The sequence below is a fragment of the Amblyomma maculatum genome, chromosome 2 (genome assembly GCF_055883805.1).
Source record: "Amblyomma maculatum isolate TAMU_Amacu chromosome 2, ASM5588380v1, whole genome shotgun sequence".
NCBI classification, from domain to species: Eukaryota; Metazoa; Arthropoda; class Arachnida; order Ixodida; family Ixodidae; genus Amblyomma; species Amblyomma maculatum.
In genome coordinates this window covers 154,490,404-154,507,932 of record NC_139345.1, presented here as the reverse complement: position 1 = coordinate 154,507,932, position 17,529 = coordinate 154,490,404, and the positions used below count along the sequence as shown (strand labels likewise).

Below are 17,529 nucleotides of genomic sequence, written 5' to 3'. Positions count from 1 at the left end.
TAATATCTAACCATGCTTGCATCTTTAATTTCATGGCCTACATGGCCAACTTGTATATAACAGGTGTTATGGTAATCGGCCTGTAGGATGTTATGTGCATGCTGTCTCCTTTCCCTATATAAATCAAATTATTGTACTCTGACGCCAGCTGTCCGGATTTCGCTCATTTGTTATGACTGTTTTCAAAGCTTGTAACAACGTTTCCATACTTCTTGGACAGAGTTCATTAATTAGCTTGATCGGAATTCCATCTATTTCTGCAGATGTGTTTTTAAGAATATTTTTCTCTGCCTTTTTCTAGTTTAGATTGGTCTGTTCTAAGCTGCTCTGTGTTCTGCTATCTTGTATTGCTTCCTGATTTGCGGCGATTACCCTATCGTCGCTCCTAAATGATTCGGCTGTAACTGATTTAATGTAGTTCACTGCGTTGTCTCCCTATAAACAATTTCTCTTGTTATCTTGAATCCGGTCCTGCTTTCTTTGATTCCTTTGACTTGCCAGCTTATATGGTTCCAGAATTTTCTTGGTCTGCCTCTAGTGGCATAATGTATGTCAGCCATCCAGCGATCGGTGGACTGTTTTTTTTTTACTTTAGACGAGGGCCAGTACATCACGTTTTCTTTGTCGATATGATCCCCATTTTTGGGCTATTTCTTCCTGAGATACGCGTGCTTTCTTTGCATCTCGGTGTTCCTTTGATGCTGCCCGTAGTTGTTCAATGGCTTCCCTGAGCTCCGTGGCTTACTCTTTCCATTCAAGTGGTTTGCTATCATTAACCTAGTCAAGTTTTCTCCTTATGAGCAGTTTTATATGTTCATAATCCCAGTGTTCAAAGGGGCTTTTCTCTATTGCTTCCTCTATGTCTGCTGCTATCTGCTCTACTTGATCGTTGTTTAATATTTGCTTTTACTTTTTTGTCTAAGTGCCGATTCTCTTTTCATCAAGGGCCCCATCAGCACACTAATACATTTATGATTACTTGCCAGACTACACTCCCCTTCTTCGTCTATTTCAATTTTTGTGACGGTGCTATAAATCCCCTGCGACATTGGAAAGTAGTCAATGGTCGTCTGCCTGTTGCGGAATTCCCACGTGATTTGTCCCTCGCATTTTGTTTCTCTATTTACAATAACTAGGTCATGTCGCTCACAGAAATCTAGCATTAGCTTATCGTACAATCCGTGTATCCATCCAGATCGTCGATGTGGCCGTTCTTGTCCCCCAGTAAAATGATATCGGCCCCGTCTAAAACTGGCTTATATTGTCACGGAGACATTCAATGAGATCCTTGCTTTCTTGCCCGCATTGGTTTCCTTTTCCTAAATAAACTGCCCCTAGCCATGTAATTATACCGGTAATTGTTCCTGATACCCAGATACGTTCTTTGCAAAACGATTTTATTCTTTGTCAATTTGTTCTTTGGTGTATCAACATAACTACCCCTCCCCCTTTTTTTCCGTTCCCGTTCTGTTGCAACCTTCCTAGATGCCGCCTTCTATAAACGGCGGATCTTCTAGATCCCTGAGATGAGCCTCGCATAGAGCGTACACACGTATTTTGTCATCCTTCAACTGCCGTTCTATCTCTAGCCATTTCACTCTTGTTCTACCTCCTTGCATGTTTATGTAGCTGATCCTAGTGTGAAATACATTTTTTGTACTTTTCTTTCTCGACCTCCTTGCCATTTTTGGGGGCTCAGCCTCCGTTATTCCGCTTTCTTCTGCTTCACTTCCAACTACCCCTGCACACGGAGCCCTCGCAGACCCCCTAAAAAAGCTAAAGCCCTGCTTGCCAAGCGCCAGCCGATTTCTGCTCCCACCCTTCTGTTAAAATGGATGCCATCTCGCTGAAAAGCCCTGCCAAAATCTGCTTTATGCACCTCGCTGTTTACCTCAACCACTTCGAAACGCTTCTCCAGGCTTAACTTTCGTATGTCCTGATTAACTGTCACCACGTCCTTTTCAAGCTTTCCGTTCGTTTCTAGCACCTCCGGTACTGTGCATACAACTATCTGCGCTTGCTGTGTTATTGCCCTGATATCGTCCACTCCCTTAGCTAAACTTTCCACCACTCCTGCAGCGCCACCATTTAGGACATAGTTCAGCCCCGTGGCTACTATCACCATATTGTGCTGTGCGGAATTTTTCGAGAGCCTATTTTTACTCTCTTTTAGCACTGCGCTAAGTGTCATCCCTGGGAAGGCTCCAACTAACACTTCCTTATCACCCTTTACACGTTCCATATCTCGCTTGTACCTGCTCATGCTGGAATCCCCGGCGATGAGCACCTGGGCATTCTCTCTCTCCCTCTCAACTGTTGGCTCCTGCTTTCGGTTATCTGTGTCCTTCTCTCTGGGATTTTTATTCTTCCTTACTTCTTCCTTTTTCCCGACTTCTTAGTCGTATACTTCTAAATAACTCTGTAGGTTCGACTCCGCTTTACCTATTTTGCTTATGCCTTCCATGCCTGTGCTCGTCCCAGCCACGTGGCCCGCACTGGAATGTCCGTCCTCGTTTCTTCCGAAGACAATGTCGGCCATTTGTTTTTTTCCATTTCAGGAAGCTGTCCCAGCAGTTTCTGATTTTCTGCCCTTACTAAACCTAATTCATTTTCTAAGGCTTCCACATGAGACACTAAACCGCTCTTTTCTAGTTCAAATCTACCTAGGCGCGCACTCAGCGCGCAACACCGGCACAAAAAGTCACTGCCTTCCGCTTCCTCTACTGAGTCGAAACGCGTTTCCTTGAGATAAACCTGTGCCTCACACTGAGTATCCTTTACCTTCTATTGATTGCACATCTTAAGCATATATGAACTGAACTATTTTTACTACGAAAAGGCCATTCGTTTGTGATGCCACCTAAGAGCGACCGCGTCAAATGGCGAAAATTTAACCCGACTAAACCTGATTATAACGATTGAAAACATCCGCCGTGGTGGTTCAGTGGGCAAAGCGCTAATCTACTTAACCAGTGTATTCGGGTATCAGCCGGACTGGTTCAGATCCGCTCCATTGGTTTTCTCTAGCGTGAGCACACTAAGGTCATAGTAAGTCATTGGCTAGCCATCGCCTCAATCACTTGGCACACTTAAAATACACCTCGAAGTGACTGGCGCGTTAGGGTCATTATACCACCCTAGGTTTTATATGCTCGCATGAAATCACTTGGTTGCGACTTCACAAAACAGCTCAGCCAATCTGAGAGACGGCACAAATAAAATAGAATAGCCGGGAAAGATTCTTGCTTGGTGCTTTAGCTTATTACTGCTTTTACACTAACAAGATGGATGGTAGTGGCTAGGAAATGTGAAATGAAATAAGAGAGTCTATCCTGCCTGGCGATTTCCTGTATAATGTGCGGTGTCTGGAATCATCATATTCAAGTGGTACCTAGGATGCTATACTATAAATCGCCTTGCTCATCCAGCTGTTGAGCCTGGAACCTTTTACAGCTGTAGCCGTCACGAATGTGCATCAAAGTTGAGTCGAAATTCTGAATTAAAATTTCAGAGCGAAACATGCGTCACTCCTATTGAAGTTCTCCCGCAACCATCAGCGTTTTGCAAATGAAACGCATATTGAATTTTGCTAGGAATGAAACTTCTGTTTACCCTATGTGCCCAAACCAACAACCTATCCAGGCTGGTTTCTGAGCCGTGGAGGAAAGCACTCATGGTACCAACCTTAAACTGAGAATTCATGTCATAAAAAAAGGACCTTTGTCTTAATCTTTAATACATTTTGGTCTTCAGCGCAAACCCGCTTCCTAGCTACTTTAGGCAATAACAGTTTTTCCCTTAAGTGTTAATTTCATTTTCTGAGGGTTTTCTGAACCGTAATCTGGCACATCTGGTGGGAATCGCCTTTGATGGTCATTTCGTCTCCTCGCAAGCTCTTACACACAAGATCTGCCATATTTGGTGCCTACTTTTGTTCCAACTAGAGCGCAGTGTACAAATATTAGCGATGATCTCCCAAATAGTACGAAATAATTTGAGAGTATGCTTTTGTTTGCTCCAAAGAAACACGGAATTCCAGCTGAAGTGTAATACAATGCCCGAAATCCTTGTAATTTATTCTCAAATAATAAACATAAAGAAGAGAGCTGTTTTGTAATTACTGCTTTAAATACGTGACTTTTGTGTAAAAAGATATAAATATGCAACCCACATGACGCAAGATATCACAACGAGGAAATTGAAATTGTTTTTATTTTCTTTTATGATAAGGAAATCAACAATTTAAAGTTCGGAAGGCGAAATTATTCTCAAACCGCACTCTTCCACGTTTAAAATGTGAGTGAAATATTTAACACAGATGCCAAGCACTCCTAATGGTGCTTTATGGTGCCCTCTGAAATATTTCATTTTAAAACGAAACCTTTACTATAAGCCCCATTGCTCGAAATTCCGCTTGTCGGAGTGAATCGAGGGTACCCAGAAACGACGACGTCTTCAGTTAAGATCCCCACCTGATAGAAATAATCTGTAGACCTCCACTTAGGCTTGTCTTTGTCTCTTTCCACTTTCACTCCCACCTTCCTCCCTTCCCTTACGGTGCGGTTCAGGTGTCCAGAGAAAGTGTGACGGATACTGCGTATTTCCCATTCTGTGAACCAATTATTAGTATTCAGGCAGACAGCTCGCAAAGCAGGGGCTAGAGGGAGCGCTCAGGAGGAGTGTTTGATGCTGACATGTCGGCGCATCGAAGCGGGACAGACGGGGGCTAGCATAAACCCTACAGCACAACAAACGCGGAGGAGATTGCCACCGCTCTAGTTCTCAGCATTTCCATGTCGAAGCACATCATCACCGACTCGGGAGGGGCCAGTAGGAACATATTGTTACGCAGAAGATAGGCAGTGGCGCGAGAGGAGCCCTCGTGCTAGGTCAACCAATAAATCATCCTTCACCCTATCGCCATGTTGGGCTGTCCTCTTTGCTTGTCACCACGTAAAATTTTATTGGAGGTGCGGCGTACATCATCCCCATCCTCGCCTTGGAGCATCGACGCTATCTGTAAGCCGGAACCATAGACCGAGGGCCCAGGGACATCGCCGAGCAGCTTCACCCCAGCCCTTCCAGCCCAGACCCCAGCCTGGACCTGAAAACAAGGAGAACAAACAGGCCAACCAGAACCGAGACGAAGAACCCTAAAGACCCGAATAACCCGAAGGAACCGACGGACACGAACACGCAACCCCCGCTCAAGCCGCCCGACGTGACCTCAAGCCATCGGTCCCATGAACTATGGTGGCGGATGGTTGAACAGCTCCAGGGGATGTGGATCAACCACACATCAGACATCGTGGTAGCAAGCAAGTCATTCACACCTGTGTTTCCTTGAACATGCTCACCGTCACGTCACCATAAACTTCAAGCGAACCGATCGGACGATCGCTCCGTGGCCCCGGGAAATGTAACGAATGACATAGGCAGTGGCGCGAGAGGAGCCCTCGCGCTAGGTCAACCATTAAATCATCCTCCTTCACCCTATCGCTATGCTGTGCTGTCCTCTTCGCTTGTCACCACGTAACAATATGTATAGGCTGGGGTGGGCTCCCTCGCTTGCATGGCGTATACTGCCATCTAGCTGCCGACACAGAGACGCAACTCTGCATTACCGCATTTGGGAGCCCGGTGACCAGGGGCTCACAGGAAACGAATAGGTCGATCAGGCCGCCCGCGCAATCTCTCCCCGAGCTATCTCCCTGTCCTTGGAAGCCTACTCCCAATCAGGCAATCTGACCCTTACATTCAAAGATATTAGTGATTCCTACAAGGAGGAGCACATGCACTACCCGGCCTCTTGTAAGGAACTGGATCGCGCTGACGAGCGCCTCCTGATAAAAATCTTCACTAATACCGTACTGTGCCCTTCGGTACTTAGACATTTCTGCACACCATTTAATGGTTCGTGCCGGTACTGTGGAGAGGTGGCTGGCACTTTCCGCATGGTCTGAGCGCGCCAATCAAACCCACTCATTTCTTCCAACCCGAATCCAATCAGAGAGGACTGGGAGGCGGCTCTACTCGGCTGTCAAGACCTCAAGGATCAAAAAGCCTTGGCTCAACGAACACAGGCGGCATTGCTTGCCAATGGGGACCTCGAATATGGGCCCCACCTAGTATTGTGAGAAGAGGACAATAAGTCTCTAACTCAATCCTCTCTCTGTAATATTTTAATGGTTAATAAATATTTTAACCGGCAACACCACACATGTAAACGCATTACGGCCTCAATGATTAATGCTTTCGAATTACCACACGTAGGCGGTCCTAAGTGTCACTACCGATTTATTTTTTTGATAAGGTGATGTGGCTGATCTGCTGCACTGTGCCCTTGGCGGCTAAAAAAGAGGTAAACCTGGCACCAAAATCCTATTTTGGGTCTGCGCACACACCTCTATGGAGGCATTGGTTTCCCTATTGAATTTTGTAGTAGGTTCAGAAGATGTTGATACCTGGGCTGAAAAGGGAGAGGAAAATATGCGTTAATCTTTTCACTACCTTGCCTGCCACACGAAGCTGATAATGGGGAAGTTATATGGATCGGTCCGGTGCTCGGAACGCTGAGATATTGCTTCGTATTGTTTATTATGCAAGCCATGCTCTGGTATTGAATACGTCAGGCACCTATCAATGAGTTTTGGTCATCGTGTAGGTTTCTTGTAAGGGCACAGAACGTTGGTAACATTTCAGTTGTCGAGTAAAGAGGGAGAAAAGATTTCAGAGCAGATGCCCTCTTCGGCCTCTCAAATTGGCTGAACAGCGGAATGTAGCCTAAACTGTGGAAACGACCTAATAATGTTGACTCAAGTTAGGCAGGTTTGTAGGCCACTCCGCTTAAACAAAGCCGTATGCACTTGATTCAATGCATATTATTTGATTTTAGGTAACGCAATGGCAGGCTTTAACATTGCATATAGTTCATGAGCAAGGAGTCCAGGAGCGTTCACCTCTTCTTCCCTGTAGAGGCGCAATTTCATCTCAATGTTGGCGCTCGCATCGCCGGACAGGTGCCTCAGGACAGCGGTGTGCATTGCGTTCAAGGCGAGCACGCCGCTTAGAACAGCGTTCGGGTTCCACCAGGCCTCGAGTCTGACAGGAGAAGAAATCAAAGGTATGTTACGAACCCTCTCCAGCCACTGGGTCAGTATTTTTTTAGCGAAAGCTACGCTAGGCTGGTAAGCAGTGCATTTCTGGTAAGCGTTTCCGGTCACTACTGCGCATATGACGTAACCATAGCAACCAGCTCCTCCGAGCCACGCAAGAATGGAAGAAGAAGGGAAGAAAGAAGAGGGGGAGAAATAGAAGTGGCTGATCAAACGGAGCAAGAAGATTAGGAAGACGCCGAGAAGAAGACAGAAGAGGGTAACTAGCAGACGAAGACGGGAAGACAGATAACAGCACGGACAAGAAAGAAGAGGGGTCTCCGCACACTGTTTGTAGCAAGTGTATCGGCAACAAGAACGTACGAGTCAGAGTTTGCGATCAACGCGTTTGGTAGCTTTCGCTACGCATTTCCTGGCTAAATCGAGTTGAGCCGCCATCTTTTTTTTTTTAAATTATGCATAGATTACCTTGTGATTGGCATATTTTATTTCTGTACACGAATAGAGAGTCCTGATTTGCACGCTGCATACAAATGTACTTCCAATTACCAATTAATGTCTTTTGAAATCACCAAAGCAACACAGAGCTTTTTCAAACTTGCACAATTTTAGGCACATGCTAAGTTTTCGTAGATATAAGACAAACTGCTTACCTTAATGAAGTAGAATCTTCATTGCTATGGAGAAATAGAGAACAATAGAAAGCACTGTTAACCAATAATTATTTCGACATACGGCCGGAACCAACACATCTTCAAGTAGGCAGAAAATTGTGAGGACAGACACTCCTTACAAATAAAGCCTTTAGAAATGCAATATGGAGACATCAATGTCTTATTGTGTCTGGTCTCGTACGAGCCCCAAGAATGTGCTCGATATGCCACTTGCAGCCTATGATCCTTTCTGAGATGTGCACTATTTGTCTGCTCGCTACACAAAAGCTTTAGGGAAACGTTTCCGAGATATGCAAAAATGCCGAACCAATTTTATTATTATTATTACACTGAATTTCTTTTTGTATGTTTCAAGTTACCTACTGGAATTGTTATTGTAATGAACTTGACGATACTGCACCACACCTTCCTCCTCTCTAGTTTGGGAAAGACGCAAAAGCCCTTCTCAATGTTCAGCAACGTGAGCAGATGCCGCGATGATTATCTACAAGAATAAAACATATACGCATGAGGCGCTCTGGGAGCTAGGTGCAAATGTATCACCCGTTTATTACGTGTGGCCCTAACATGTGTACGAAATTCGAACCGCCTGCTCTATCCTGCCATTCCGTGTACATTATTACCATTCATCGCTCCTAAATCTAATTACCACACAGCTGGGGATTACTACTACCTTACTTCCAACAGGCACAACCGCTCCCCCCCTCCACTAAAAAAAACAATTGAAGAGTATGGACGATGCGGTATGATGGCGTAAGCAGTTCCAAATTCCAATACCTCGTCTAAGTTCACCCCGCCGGGGTGGCGCAGTGGTTACAGCGCTCGACTACTGCGCCCAAGGACGCGGGATCGCATCCCGGCCTCGCCGGCCGCTTCTCTGTGGAGCCGAAAAGCAAGGCGCCCGTGTGCTGTGCGATGTCAGCGCAACGTTAAAGAACCCCAAATGGCCGAAATTTTCGGAGTCCTCCACTACGGCGTCTCTCATAGCCTGAGTCGCTTTGTTACGTTAAACCCCACAAACCAAACCATATTTCGTCTAAGTCACTGTTGCCCATACTAATAAGCTATCGTTCAGTTACCACCGCGCTTCCTGCTCACCTCTAGCGGTCGATTTTGGCTTTATTGCGGAAAACCCACCGAATTTACTCGTGACTAAGTCTTTCTTCGAAGAATGTATTTTTAATTGTTTCTAAAACGGGTGTCACTCGATCTCTATCTAGGCCCGTAACTTCAATACAGTGCTAATTGAAAGACTGCGCTGACGCGGCTGTATGTGAAATTCGACACTAGATGCCTAATTAGGATCATATTTACGGTAAAAACGTTCTCGATAGCTGCGAGTTTTATCCTGCAATAATTTCTGATTTCCGTTTTCGCTTGGTTGGTTGGTTCACAGGAAGGGAAAGGCGCAGTATCTGTCACACTTGCTCTGTGGACACCTGAACCACGCCGTAAGGGAAGGGAGGAAGGTGGGAATGAAAGTGGATAGAGAGAAAGGGGAGCCATAGTGGAGGGCTACGGAGAATGTTTTGAAATCACAGCTAAAGTTTCCGGAATAAGATCTCCTTCGATTCCAGAGACATGTGTACACAACGAACCTGCAGAGCTAGGTGGTTTAACTGTAGAGAGCTATAAAAAATCTGTTTAGAGTTTAAATTCAGCAGTAAGCAATAAATAGCTCTCCGCCCAAATTCGACCATGTAGTGTTATATTTTGTTACCTTTGTTTTTGTTTCGTTATATTTTCAATACTTTCAAAGGGCTGTAACTCTTGTCGCGCACACTCTAAACAAAGCAAGCGGTCTTTAAAAAATGTCATTGCTAGATCACAGAGGAAGTCAGGTCTTACATTGGTCAGTCGGAAGTCATTTTAACGTAGAATATTTACTAATGCGCTTAAAAATCAGCTAATAGACGGCATATAGAATGGATGCTTGCAGATTCTGCGCACGTGCTGGCGTGCGATTCTGAAAAACTAGTATTATTAGGTTAGGAAACCCCTTACTCTTCCTGACGGAACACGCCTCCAAACACGAAACTCCTGACGTAGTCGAGAAAGTTGTGGGCCCCCATGGACAACAGCGTCTCCTCGGCTGAAGCGAAGCTCACTATTCTGCCCACAGTGCCTTGTGAAACTGGGCCGAAGTACTTTCGCACGAAGTTCACAGATGAGTTGTCTACCTGAAAAGTTCAATGAAATTTACTTGCATCGCTTCAAAGAAGCGACATGCCGAGAGAAGTAATCATTGGCTAGACTATCCCTAAGTAAGGAGGGGGTAACTTCCCCCTGATAATGACAGCTGATCGAACGGTTGGGCTGCCTGGAATTGGAGTGTTGTACAGCGTTCTAGATCACCCAAACCTGCATACGAGGTGCGACACACACACAAACACAAAAGAAAACAAGACTGGTCCAATAAATTATTGCACTTACAGAATCATTTCTTTGTGACATTATCACCTTCAAAGTAGTCGCCTTCAGCATTCACACACATCTGTATTCCGGGCTGCCACTACTGGTAACAGTTCTAGAACAAGGTTTTTGGAAGGCTCTTCCCGAGATTCTCCGTTTTTGCCTAAACCTCCTAAGCTGAGGTAAAATTGGTTCCCTTTAAGCAAGATTTGACTTTAGGAAATAAAAAAAAAAGTCTTATGGAGCAAAATCAGGTGCTTAAGTAGGATGCTTCATCACAGTGATGTTTTTGCTGGTCGACAACTGCTTGACAGATAGGGCCGTGTGAGCGGGTGCATTGTCTTGCGTGCCACAGGCATCCATCACTCCCCAACTGTGACTTTCTTTTTGCTAATTGTTTCACGAACTATTTTTAGTACTTCAATGCAGTAGTGTTGATTAAACGTCTGACCACTGAAAACTCCCTCTATTAAAATTCCACTCTTTTTTCAAGCTACACATTTAGTCTCTTTTCTTTTGTGTCACACCTCGTATATATCAATCTACCAATTTACGCTCTAATTGTAGAGTGCTGCTTCGCGTTTGCAGTAGCATTTTCTTGCTAAACGAGTGCGGAGTATAACGTCCCTATAAAGTGCACCGGCAATAAAGGTTTAGGGTAATTGCGATCTTCCAGGGTTATTTATCGTGTGCTGGATTAGATGGCGAACCTCGCAGAGGACACATATCTGTAGGGACAACGCGGCTCAGTTCTCACAGAGCCGGATCACTTGGAGAAATATAGTGCGAGCCTTTATTCTAAACTAGACGTAGTAAGGCTGGTGATCATGTTTTCGCAAAACTCAGCTGCGCTTTTTTTTTATTTAGCCTTAATCAAAGTGGGATAAAGCCCAATCACCGCATTGCATTCGAAGGCATTAGTCATGACGCCAGTATGGCATAGACTATTTGTCGGCTGTGCTTACAAAGGCTGCGAGAGCAGCTCTTTCCAATTTAACTAATCCTAATGTCGAGAAACATACACAGACATCACAAGGACAAAACACAATCAGCGGGGCACAATGCCTCATGATGAAGGCCTAAAATATTGGTGCAGGGCGAGGACACGCCATTAAGCTCCGTATTTAAGGGTATGACGTGATAAGATGCCTTATTCCCGTTTACCAACTCTGCTTTCGTGCCTTTGTCCGCATACATGCGCATTGCTGATCGTCTAAATGCAAACCCTTATTTTTTCTTCTTATATCTCAAACGTATTCTTTAGCTACATTAGTATATCAAAGGTCACCCGTCATAGATAAAAACATCCACCTAATGAAACTGGGGCGTTCGGAGCCTGCGGACGTATTTCACATCGGCTCCTGTGGTTTTCAACTTACGTGGCTGAATTACGACCTGAAATGACCTGATCGCCATCAAATCGGTCAGTGAAGGTGCTCCGCGCCAGTTTGAGACATTTTCGGGTAATCTACGTCCATATTTGCTCATGTTTTGAAGATTTCGTCTCCGTGCCGAGCGCGTCTCGTCAGGCCTAGCTCACCAAGGGCTCATACATTTGCCGGTCAGGCCTAGCGCCGCCGGCTGCTCATCGCCCAAACTCCTTTACTGCTTCATCTTTCAAGATGGAAGTTGGTGTACAAGGAGAAGATATTTCACCAGAGGAATTTCATAACGATCCTCGTTGGACCCGTGTGGTGCGGGCCCGGAACGAGCTCTACCCCAACCTGAAGCAAGCCTCGGACAGCGGCGCGTCCGCGTCTGCTGGAGCCTCGACAAGTTCGGACAACCTTGCTTCCGCGCCGAAAGGCAAGACATCCACTCTCAAGCTGAAGAGGCATGCTCCTCTTCCCCGGTTGCCGACATCGGACTACAAGGTTGTTTTCCGACCGGGCGGGGGCTTGGATCTTCGCCTAATAAATGGAGGTGCACTTCTGCCTCTGATCTGTGCTGAAGCAGCAGTCGACTACCACGAAGCGAGAATCAACGACAAGTTGCGCATCAACCCGCACAACAACTCTTTCACGGTGAGCACACCTTCTGAAGCTCGAATGAAACAGTTTGTCCGCATGCAAGGTCTTCGCCTTGTTACGACCAAGCATCCGCATTTGCGCGCTCTATTGTTCGCCTGTGGGCATGGAAAAGTTTTGTGAATATGTGGTGATGGTCCAATGGCTCTAAGTGAGCCTGTTTCCAGGAATCCTGTTTTGTAAGCATGTTTTGCTTTGTGGACAACCTGCAAATGCCAAATTGACCCTGTCAAGAGAACGTCTGGAAAAACACAAAGAAACGTCCCCCTGAGGGAAATAGCAGGAAGTGCTTTCTTTCTTTTGTTCACCCTTCCAGTCGAGAAGTGCTATCCTCCAGTGATGAATGCCTCCTATCCAAAGGAGACGACAGAGTGACATGTCCGCTGACGTGCAGGACAAGAAAGGAGCATGACTCATACGGCCATTAAGTGATTTCCCGGGAATGCAGGAAAGATTTGCAATTGTCGAAAAGGGACCATGTTGGGAGCCCTATGCGGCGCCACGTGCACTCGGGTTTCTGAGAAGTAAAACCCCTTGTCAGAACCAGCCTGTGGTTTCTTTGCTGAAGAATAGAAATGTACCTCCTCTCCTCGCCGTTCCCAAGCTTTTCCCGCCAACAAGTGATCACGCCCAACGAATGAATGCCGGACCAGTCAGTGCTTCAGACCATCAGTGCAGTGATGTGTTCGATTGGATGCCGATACCTGAGGGGCGTGCCCTGGATTTGGTTGGTCAGCATCTTAAGAGAGGGGCTGGACATAGGGGGTTTTTAAGGACGCTGCAGAGCACGAAAGGTCGCTCTGAGCCCTGGGTAAACGGCTCATCCAGTCGCTTCTCGCTATGAACTCTTAACGCTTGCCATTTTGCTGATGTACCCTTCTTTTTCGTGTAAATAATCTTGTAAATAAGTTTCTCAAAGTGCCATTAAACCTGCTTGTACATATTTTACCAACTTCGAAGATTCAGTCCTTCTTCAACCCCGAGTCTCTGCACGCTACCAAGTGAAGGCCGGGTCGACTTAACCCCAGCGTCACGACAACTGGTGGCAGCGGTGGGATTCGAACCCACGCCCCCGAAGAAACTGGTGGCAGCGGTGGGATAAAGCCCCAACACTGGTGACCAGCGGTGGGATCTGAATCTACAAGCCACAACATCTGGTGATTGGAGGTGGATCTGAAGCTACAAGCCACAACATCTTGTGATCGGAGGTGGCATCTCAAGCAACAAGCAGGCGCAACAATCGGCCAACAAGAGAGCAGCTCGGAACATCGATCGCATGTGTGGGTGAGTGCTTGGCTTTTCTTCTGATGTGGACCAGGTTCTAGAACAGGGTTAGATTTTAGAACTGGTAAAAAGTGTTGAAACGCCTTTAGGTTGGTAGTTTGCACAGTTGTTTTGGAAGTAGCCGACACTCGGAGCGATCATGGACCTACAAAAGCTGCAGAAACCGGACCTGTTGCTATTGTGTGAGGAATTGGGAATTGATACAAGTGGTTTGGCACGAAAACCCTTGATTATAAAGGCAATCACTGATCTGGGAACCGATGATGAGGAGCTCAGTGAAGCATGGAACCTCATCGGTCAAAAAAAGGAACAACTCAGACAGCAGAAAGAGTGGGAAAAAGAGGAAAAGAAGCGTGAAAGAGAAGCAAAAAAGCTGGACCAAGAAATTGAGCTCCGGAAATTAGAACTAGAGTTGAGCAAGAGGTCGGGCGATTGTCCCCAGCTAGCGGTACCTCTTCTCAACAAGGAGGCAGATTTCAAGATGTCAAAGTACATGCAGCCATATGTGATATCAGGGGATATCGGTCTGTATCTGGTTAACTTTGAGCGAACCTGCGAAAAACTGTCCTTCCAGCGAGACACGTGGTCTCAGAGATTATTGACGGTTCTGCCCTGCGAGGCAGCGGAGGTTGTCGCGCGGCTTAGCAAGGAGGACGCGGACAACTACGAGAAGGTCAAGGCTTGCCTTCTGAAAAAGTATAGGCTTAGCGCCGAGGCGTTCAGACAACGTTTTCGGAACGCTAGTAAGACCAGGGACGAGAGTTACCCTGAATTCCTGTACAATTTAAGAGTCAATTTGGGCGAGTGGCTAAAGAGCACTGATTCCTACAGTGATAGGGACGCTGTAGTCGAGCGAATTCTTTTGGAGCAGTTTTATAAATGCCTCCCAGAAACAGAAAGAAATTGGTTACAGGACCGAGGCGACATTAAGTCGGCAACTGAAGCTGCCGAACTCATTGAGGAGTATGCTTCGCGCCGACAATTCAGCAGCCCAGCAGTGGATAGGCCCCGCAATCCCAAGTTGAGGGTGAATAACCGTCAGAAAAGGCACTTTGCTAGATTTGCAAACGAAGAAAGGAAGGCTTTTTCAGGCAAACGCCCTAGAAAGGACGGCAGTGAGAAAGGTGGGGAAGTGACCAACGCGCAGAACACAAAGAATAAGCTTGAGGCTAGGAAGCCGCTCACATGCTTTAGGTGTAATGAGCAGGGTCACATTGCCGTCAACTGCCGGAAAGAAAAGTTTGCTTTCTCGTATGTCAGTGACTGCGATGAAAATATGCAGCTTTTGGAACCCTACCTGCATGACCTAGTAGTCAACGGGAAGCCTTGCAAGGTACTGCGCGATTCGGCCGCAACGATGGATGTTGTCCATCCGGCGTATGTGTCGCCTTCCGACTATACCGGGCAGTGTGCATGGATTCGCCAGGTAGTGGAGGAACAGAGTGTGTGCTTGCCAATCGCGAACGTGGTCATCGAGGGCCCTTTCGGCGAGTTAACAACCGAGGCTGCCGTTTCAGGAAAGCTTCCTAAGTGCTATCCGTATTTGTTCTCCAACAAATCGGACATGCTACTTCGAAAGAGGGGCATCCTTTTCGGAGACAGAGTGGTGCAAGCCTTAACACGTTCAAAGGCGCGAGAACTAGCTACACTGCTCATTTCAGAAAAATCAACAGCGGAGGAAACGGCAGTTAAAACAGTGGTAAATGCGGAAAATAGCGGGTCTGAAAAGTTTGAGAGCGAGGCATCTCAGATAAGTCAACTTGAAAGTGAGCTTGATGAGACGCGGAATGAGGACGTTCTTGAGAGTAACATCTTGCCGCCAGTGTCTAGTAATCTCACGAGACTTTTAAGTGGAACCCGAGAGGACTTAGCTATGGAGCAAGCCGTGGTAAATCTAACGTTAAACCTTCCTGAGGAGATGGGGGACAACTTGATTTGCCTCAGCGGAAAAGGAAGCAACGCTCAGGAGCTTCTCAAAAAGACGGAGCAGAGAGGAGAACTAAAGAAATCCCAGCTGTCCGATCTGGGCGAGATAATAACAGAGTTTGAGGCCTGCTTCGTGGACAGGCCAGGCAGAACTGATTTGACTGAGCACGATATTGAGCTGACTTCAGACGTGCCAGTGCGATCAAGGTGCTACCGATTTTCTCCAAGGCAAAGAGAAATTCTGGATAGGGAAGTAACTCGCATGCTGGAATTGGGAGTAATAAAACCCTCGGAAAGCGATTATGCTTCGCCTATGATCTTAGTAGAAGCTCCAGGTAAAGACCCTAGACCTGTGGTAGACTACCGAAAGCTAAATTCTCTCACCAGGGATCAAGTGTATCCTATTCCGAATATTGAGGAGAGAGTAGAACAGGTCAGTAGAGCGGCATGTGTGACTACGCTGGACCTTACTCGAGGATACTGGCAAGTACCGCTCACTGAACGCGCCAGCAGATACGCGGCTTTCGTCACTCCGACGGGCAGCTACCAGCCAACAATGATGAGTTTCGGGCTCAAAAATGCTCCATTTTGTTTTTCCCGACTCATGGATAGGGTTTTAAAGGGGTGTGAAACATTCGCGGTGCCTTATTTAGACGACATTGCGGTTTTTTCCGACTCATGGGCGGACCATATGGTACATCTAAGAGCTGTACTGAGCCTTTTGCGTCAAGCTGGACTAACCGTAAAGGCCGAGAAATGTTGCCTGGCAAGGGCGACCGTGGACTACTTGGGTCACAATGTAGGTCAAGGTTTCAGGAAACCCAGCGAGATTAAGATTTCTGCGGTAGCAGACTACCCGCGGCCGAGCACGAAGACGGAAATTCGAGCATTCCTGGGTCTGACTGGGTACTACAATCACTACATCCCTAACTATTCAGCTTTGGCTAGCCCTCTGACCGACGCTCTCCGCAGGACAGAACCGACAAATGTAGTCTGGGACGAACAAAAGGAAGCCTCCTTCGTAAACCTGAAGGCTGTGCTGATTAGCCGTCCGGTATTGCGAGCTCCAGACTATGACCGAGAATTCACGGTCCAGTGTGATGCCAGTGATCGAGGGTTAGGTGCTGTTCTCTGCCAGAGAGATGACGACGGTAATGAGCACCCCGTGCTCTACTTGAGCAGAAAACTGAGTTCTAGAGAGAGGGCTTATTGCGCGTCAGAGAAAGAGTGCGCTTGCATTGTATGGGCCATTCAAAAATTGCAGTGCTATCTTGGAGGGGCCAAATTCACCGTAGAGACGGACCATTGTCCCCTGGCTTGGCTGCAAACTGCGACATCGAAGAACAGTCGCCTTCTTAGGTGGAGCTTGATTTTACAGCAGTACAATTTTGAAATAAGATACAAAAAGGGGAAGTTAAATGGGAATGCGGACGCGCTTAGCCGCTGTTTCTAAGCAGTCCGAGGTGTTCCTCACCATGTATCCAAATTGATAATCAGGTTTTTTTTTTTCGTGCGCTTGTATATGTGTGACTATGTAAAGCAGCACGTTTGGTTTTCGAGGCATACGTGGGTCCTGAACGTCTTGAGAGTGGGCTTTTCTCGAACAACAATGGCAGTTTTCTTTTAACCTGGTCTCTTCAGACGGGAGCCGAGTGCTTGTTTAGACATGTGGTTGAGTTTCAGACAGCTCGAGCAATTTGGCCTACAACAATCAAGACAACGCGACAAGCAACAGCGAGCTTCAAGCGTTAACGTGCAGGCCATTAAGTCGTCTCTTCATGCAGCAGCTGGGACTGCTGCCCTCCGAGTCTCTTCTGGCGGGGGAGGAGGCTGTTACGACCAAGCATCCGCATTTGCGCGCTCTATTGTTCGCCTGTGGGCATGGAAAAGTTTTGTGAATATGTGGTGATGGTCCAATGGCTCTAAGTGAGCCTGTTTCCAGGAATCCTGTTTTGTAAGCATGTTTTGCTTTGTGGACAACCTGCAAATGCCAAATTGACCCTGTCAAGAGAACGTCTGGAAAAACACAAAGAAACGTCCCCCTGAGGGAAATAGCAGGAAGTGCTTTCTTTCTTTTGTTCACCCTTCCAG

The 17,529-nt window shown here is 46.6% G+C and overlaps 1 protein-coding gene across 1 annotated transcript in view; it reads right to left on the bottom strand.

Annotated features, from left to right (window-relative positions):
* The window catches only part of LOC146200209 (uncharacterized), a 99,863-nt gene that overhangs the window by 5,573 nt on the left and 76,761 nt on the right, over nucleotides 1–17,529 (bottom strand). The window contains exons 14-16 of the mRNA XM_084592297.1: nucleotides 9,794–9,969; nucleotides 7,769–7,792; nucleotides 6,960–7,101 (exon numbers count right to left, since the gene is read on the bottom strand). Coding sequence (XP_084448423.1) covers nucleotides 6,960–7,101; nucleotides 7,769–7,792; nucleotides 9,794–9,969 — 342 coding nt within the window. The remainder of the gene's footprint in view (nucleotides 1–6,959; nucleotides 7,102–7,768; nucleotides 7,793–9,793; nucleotides 9,970–17,529) is intronic.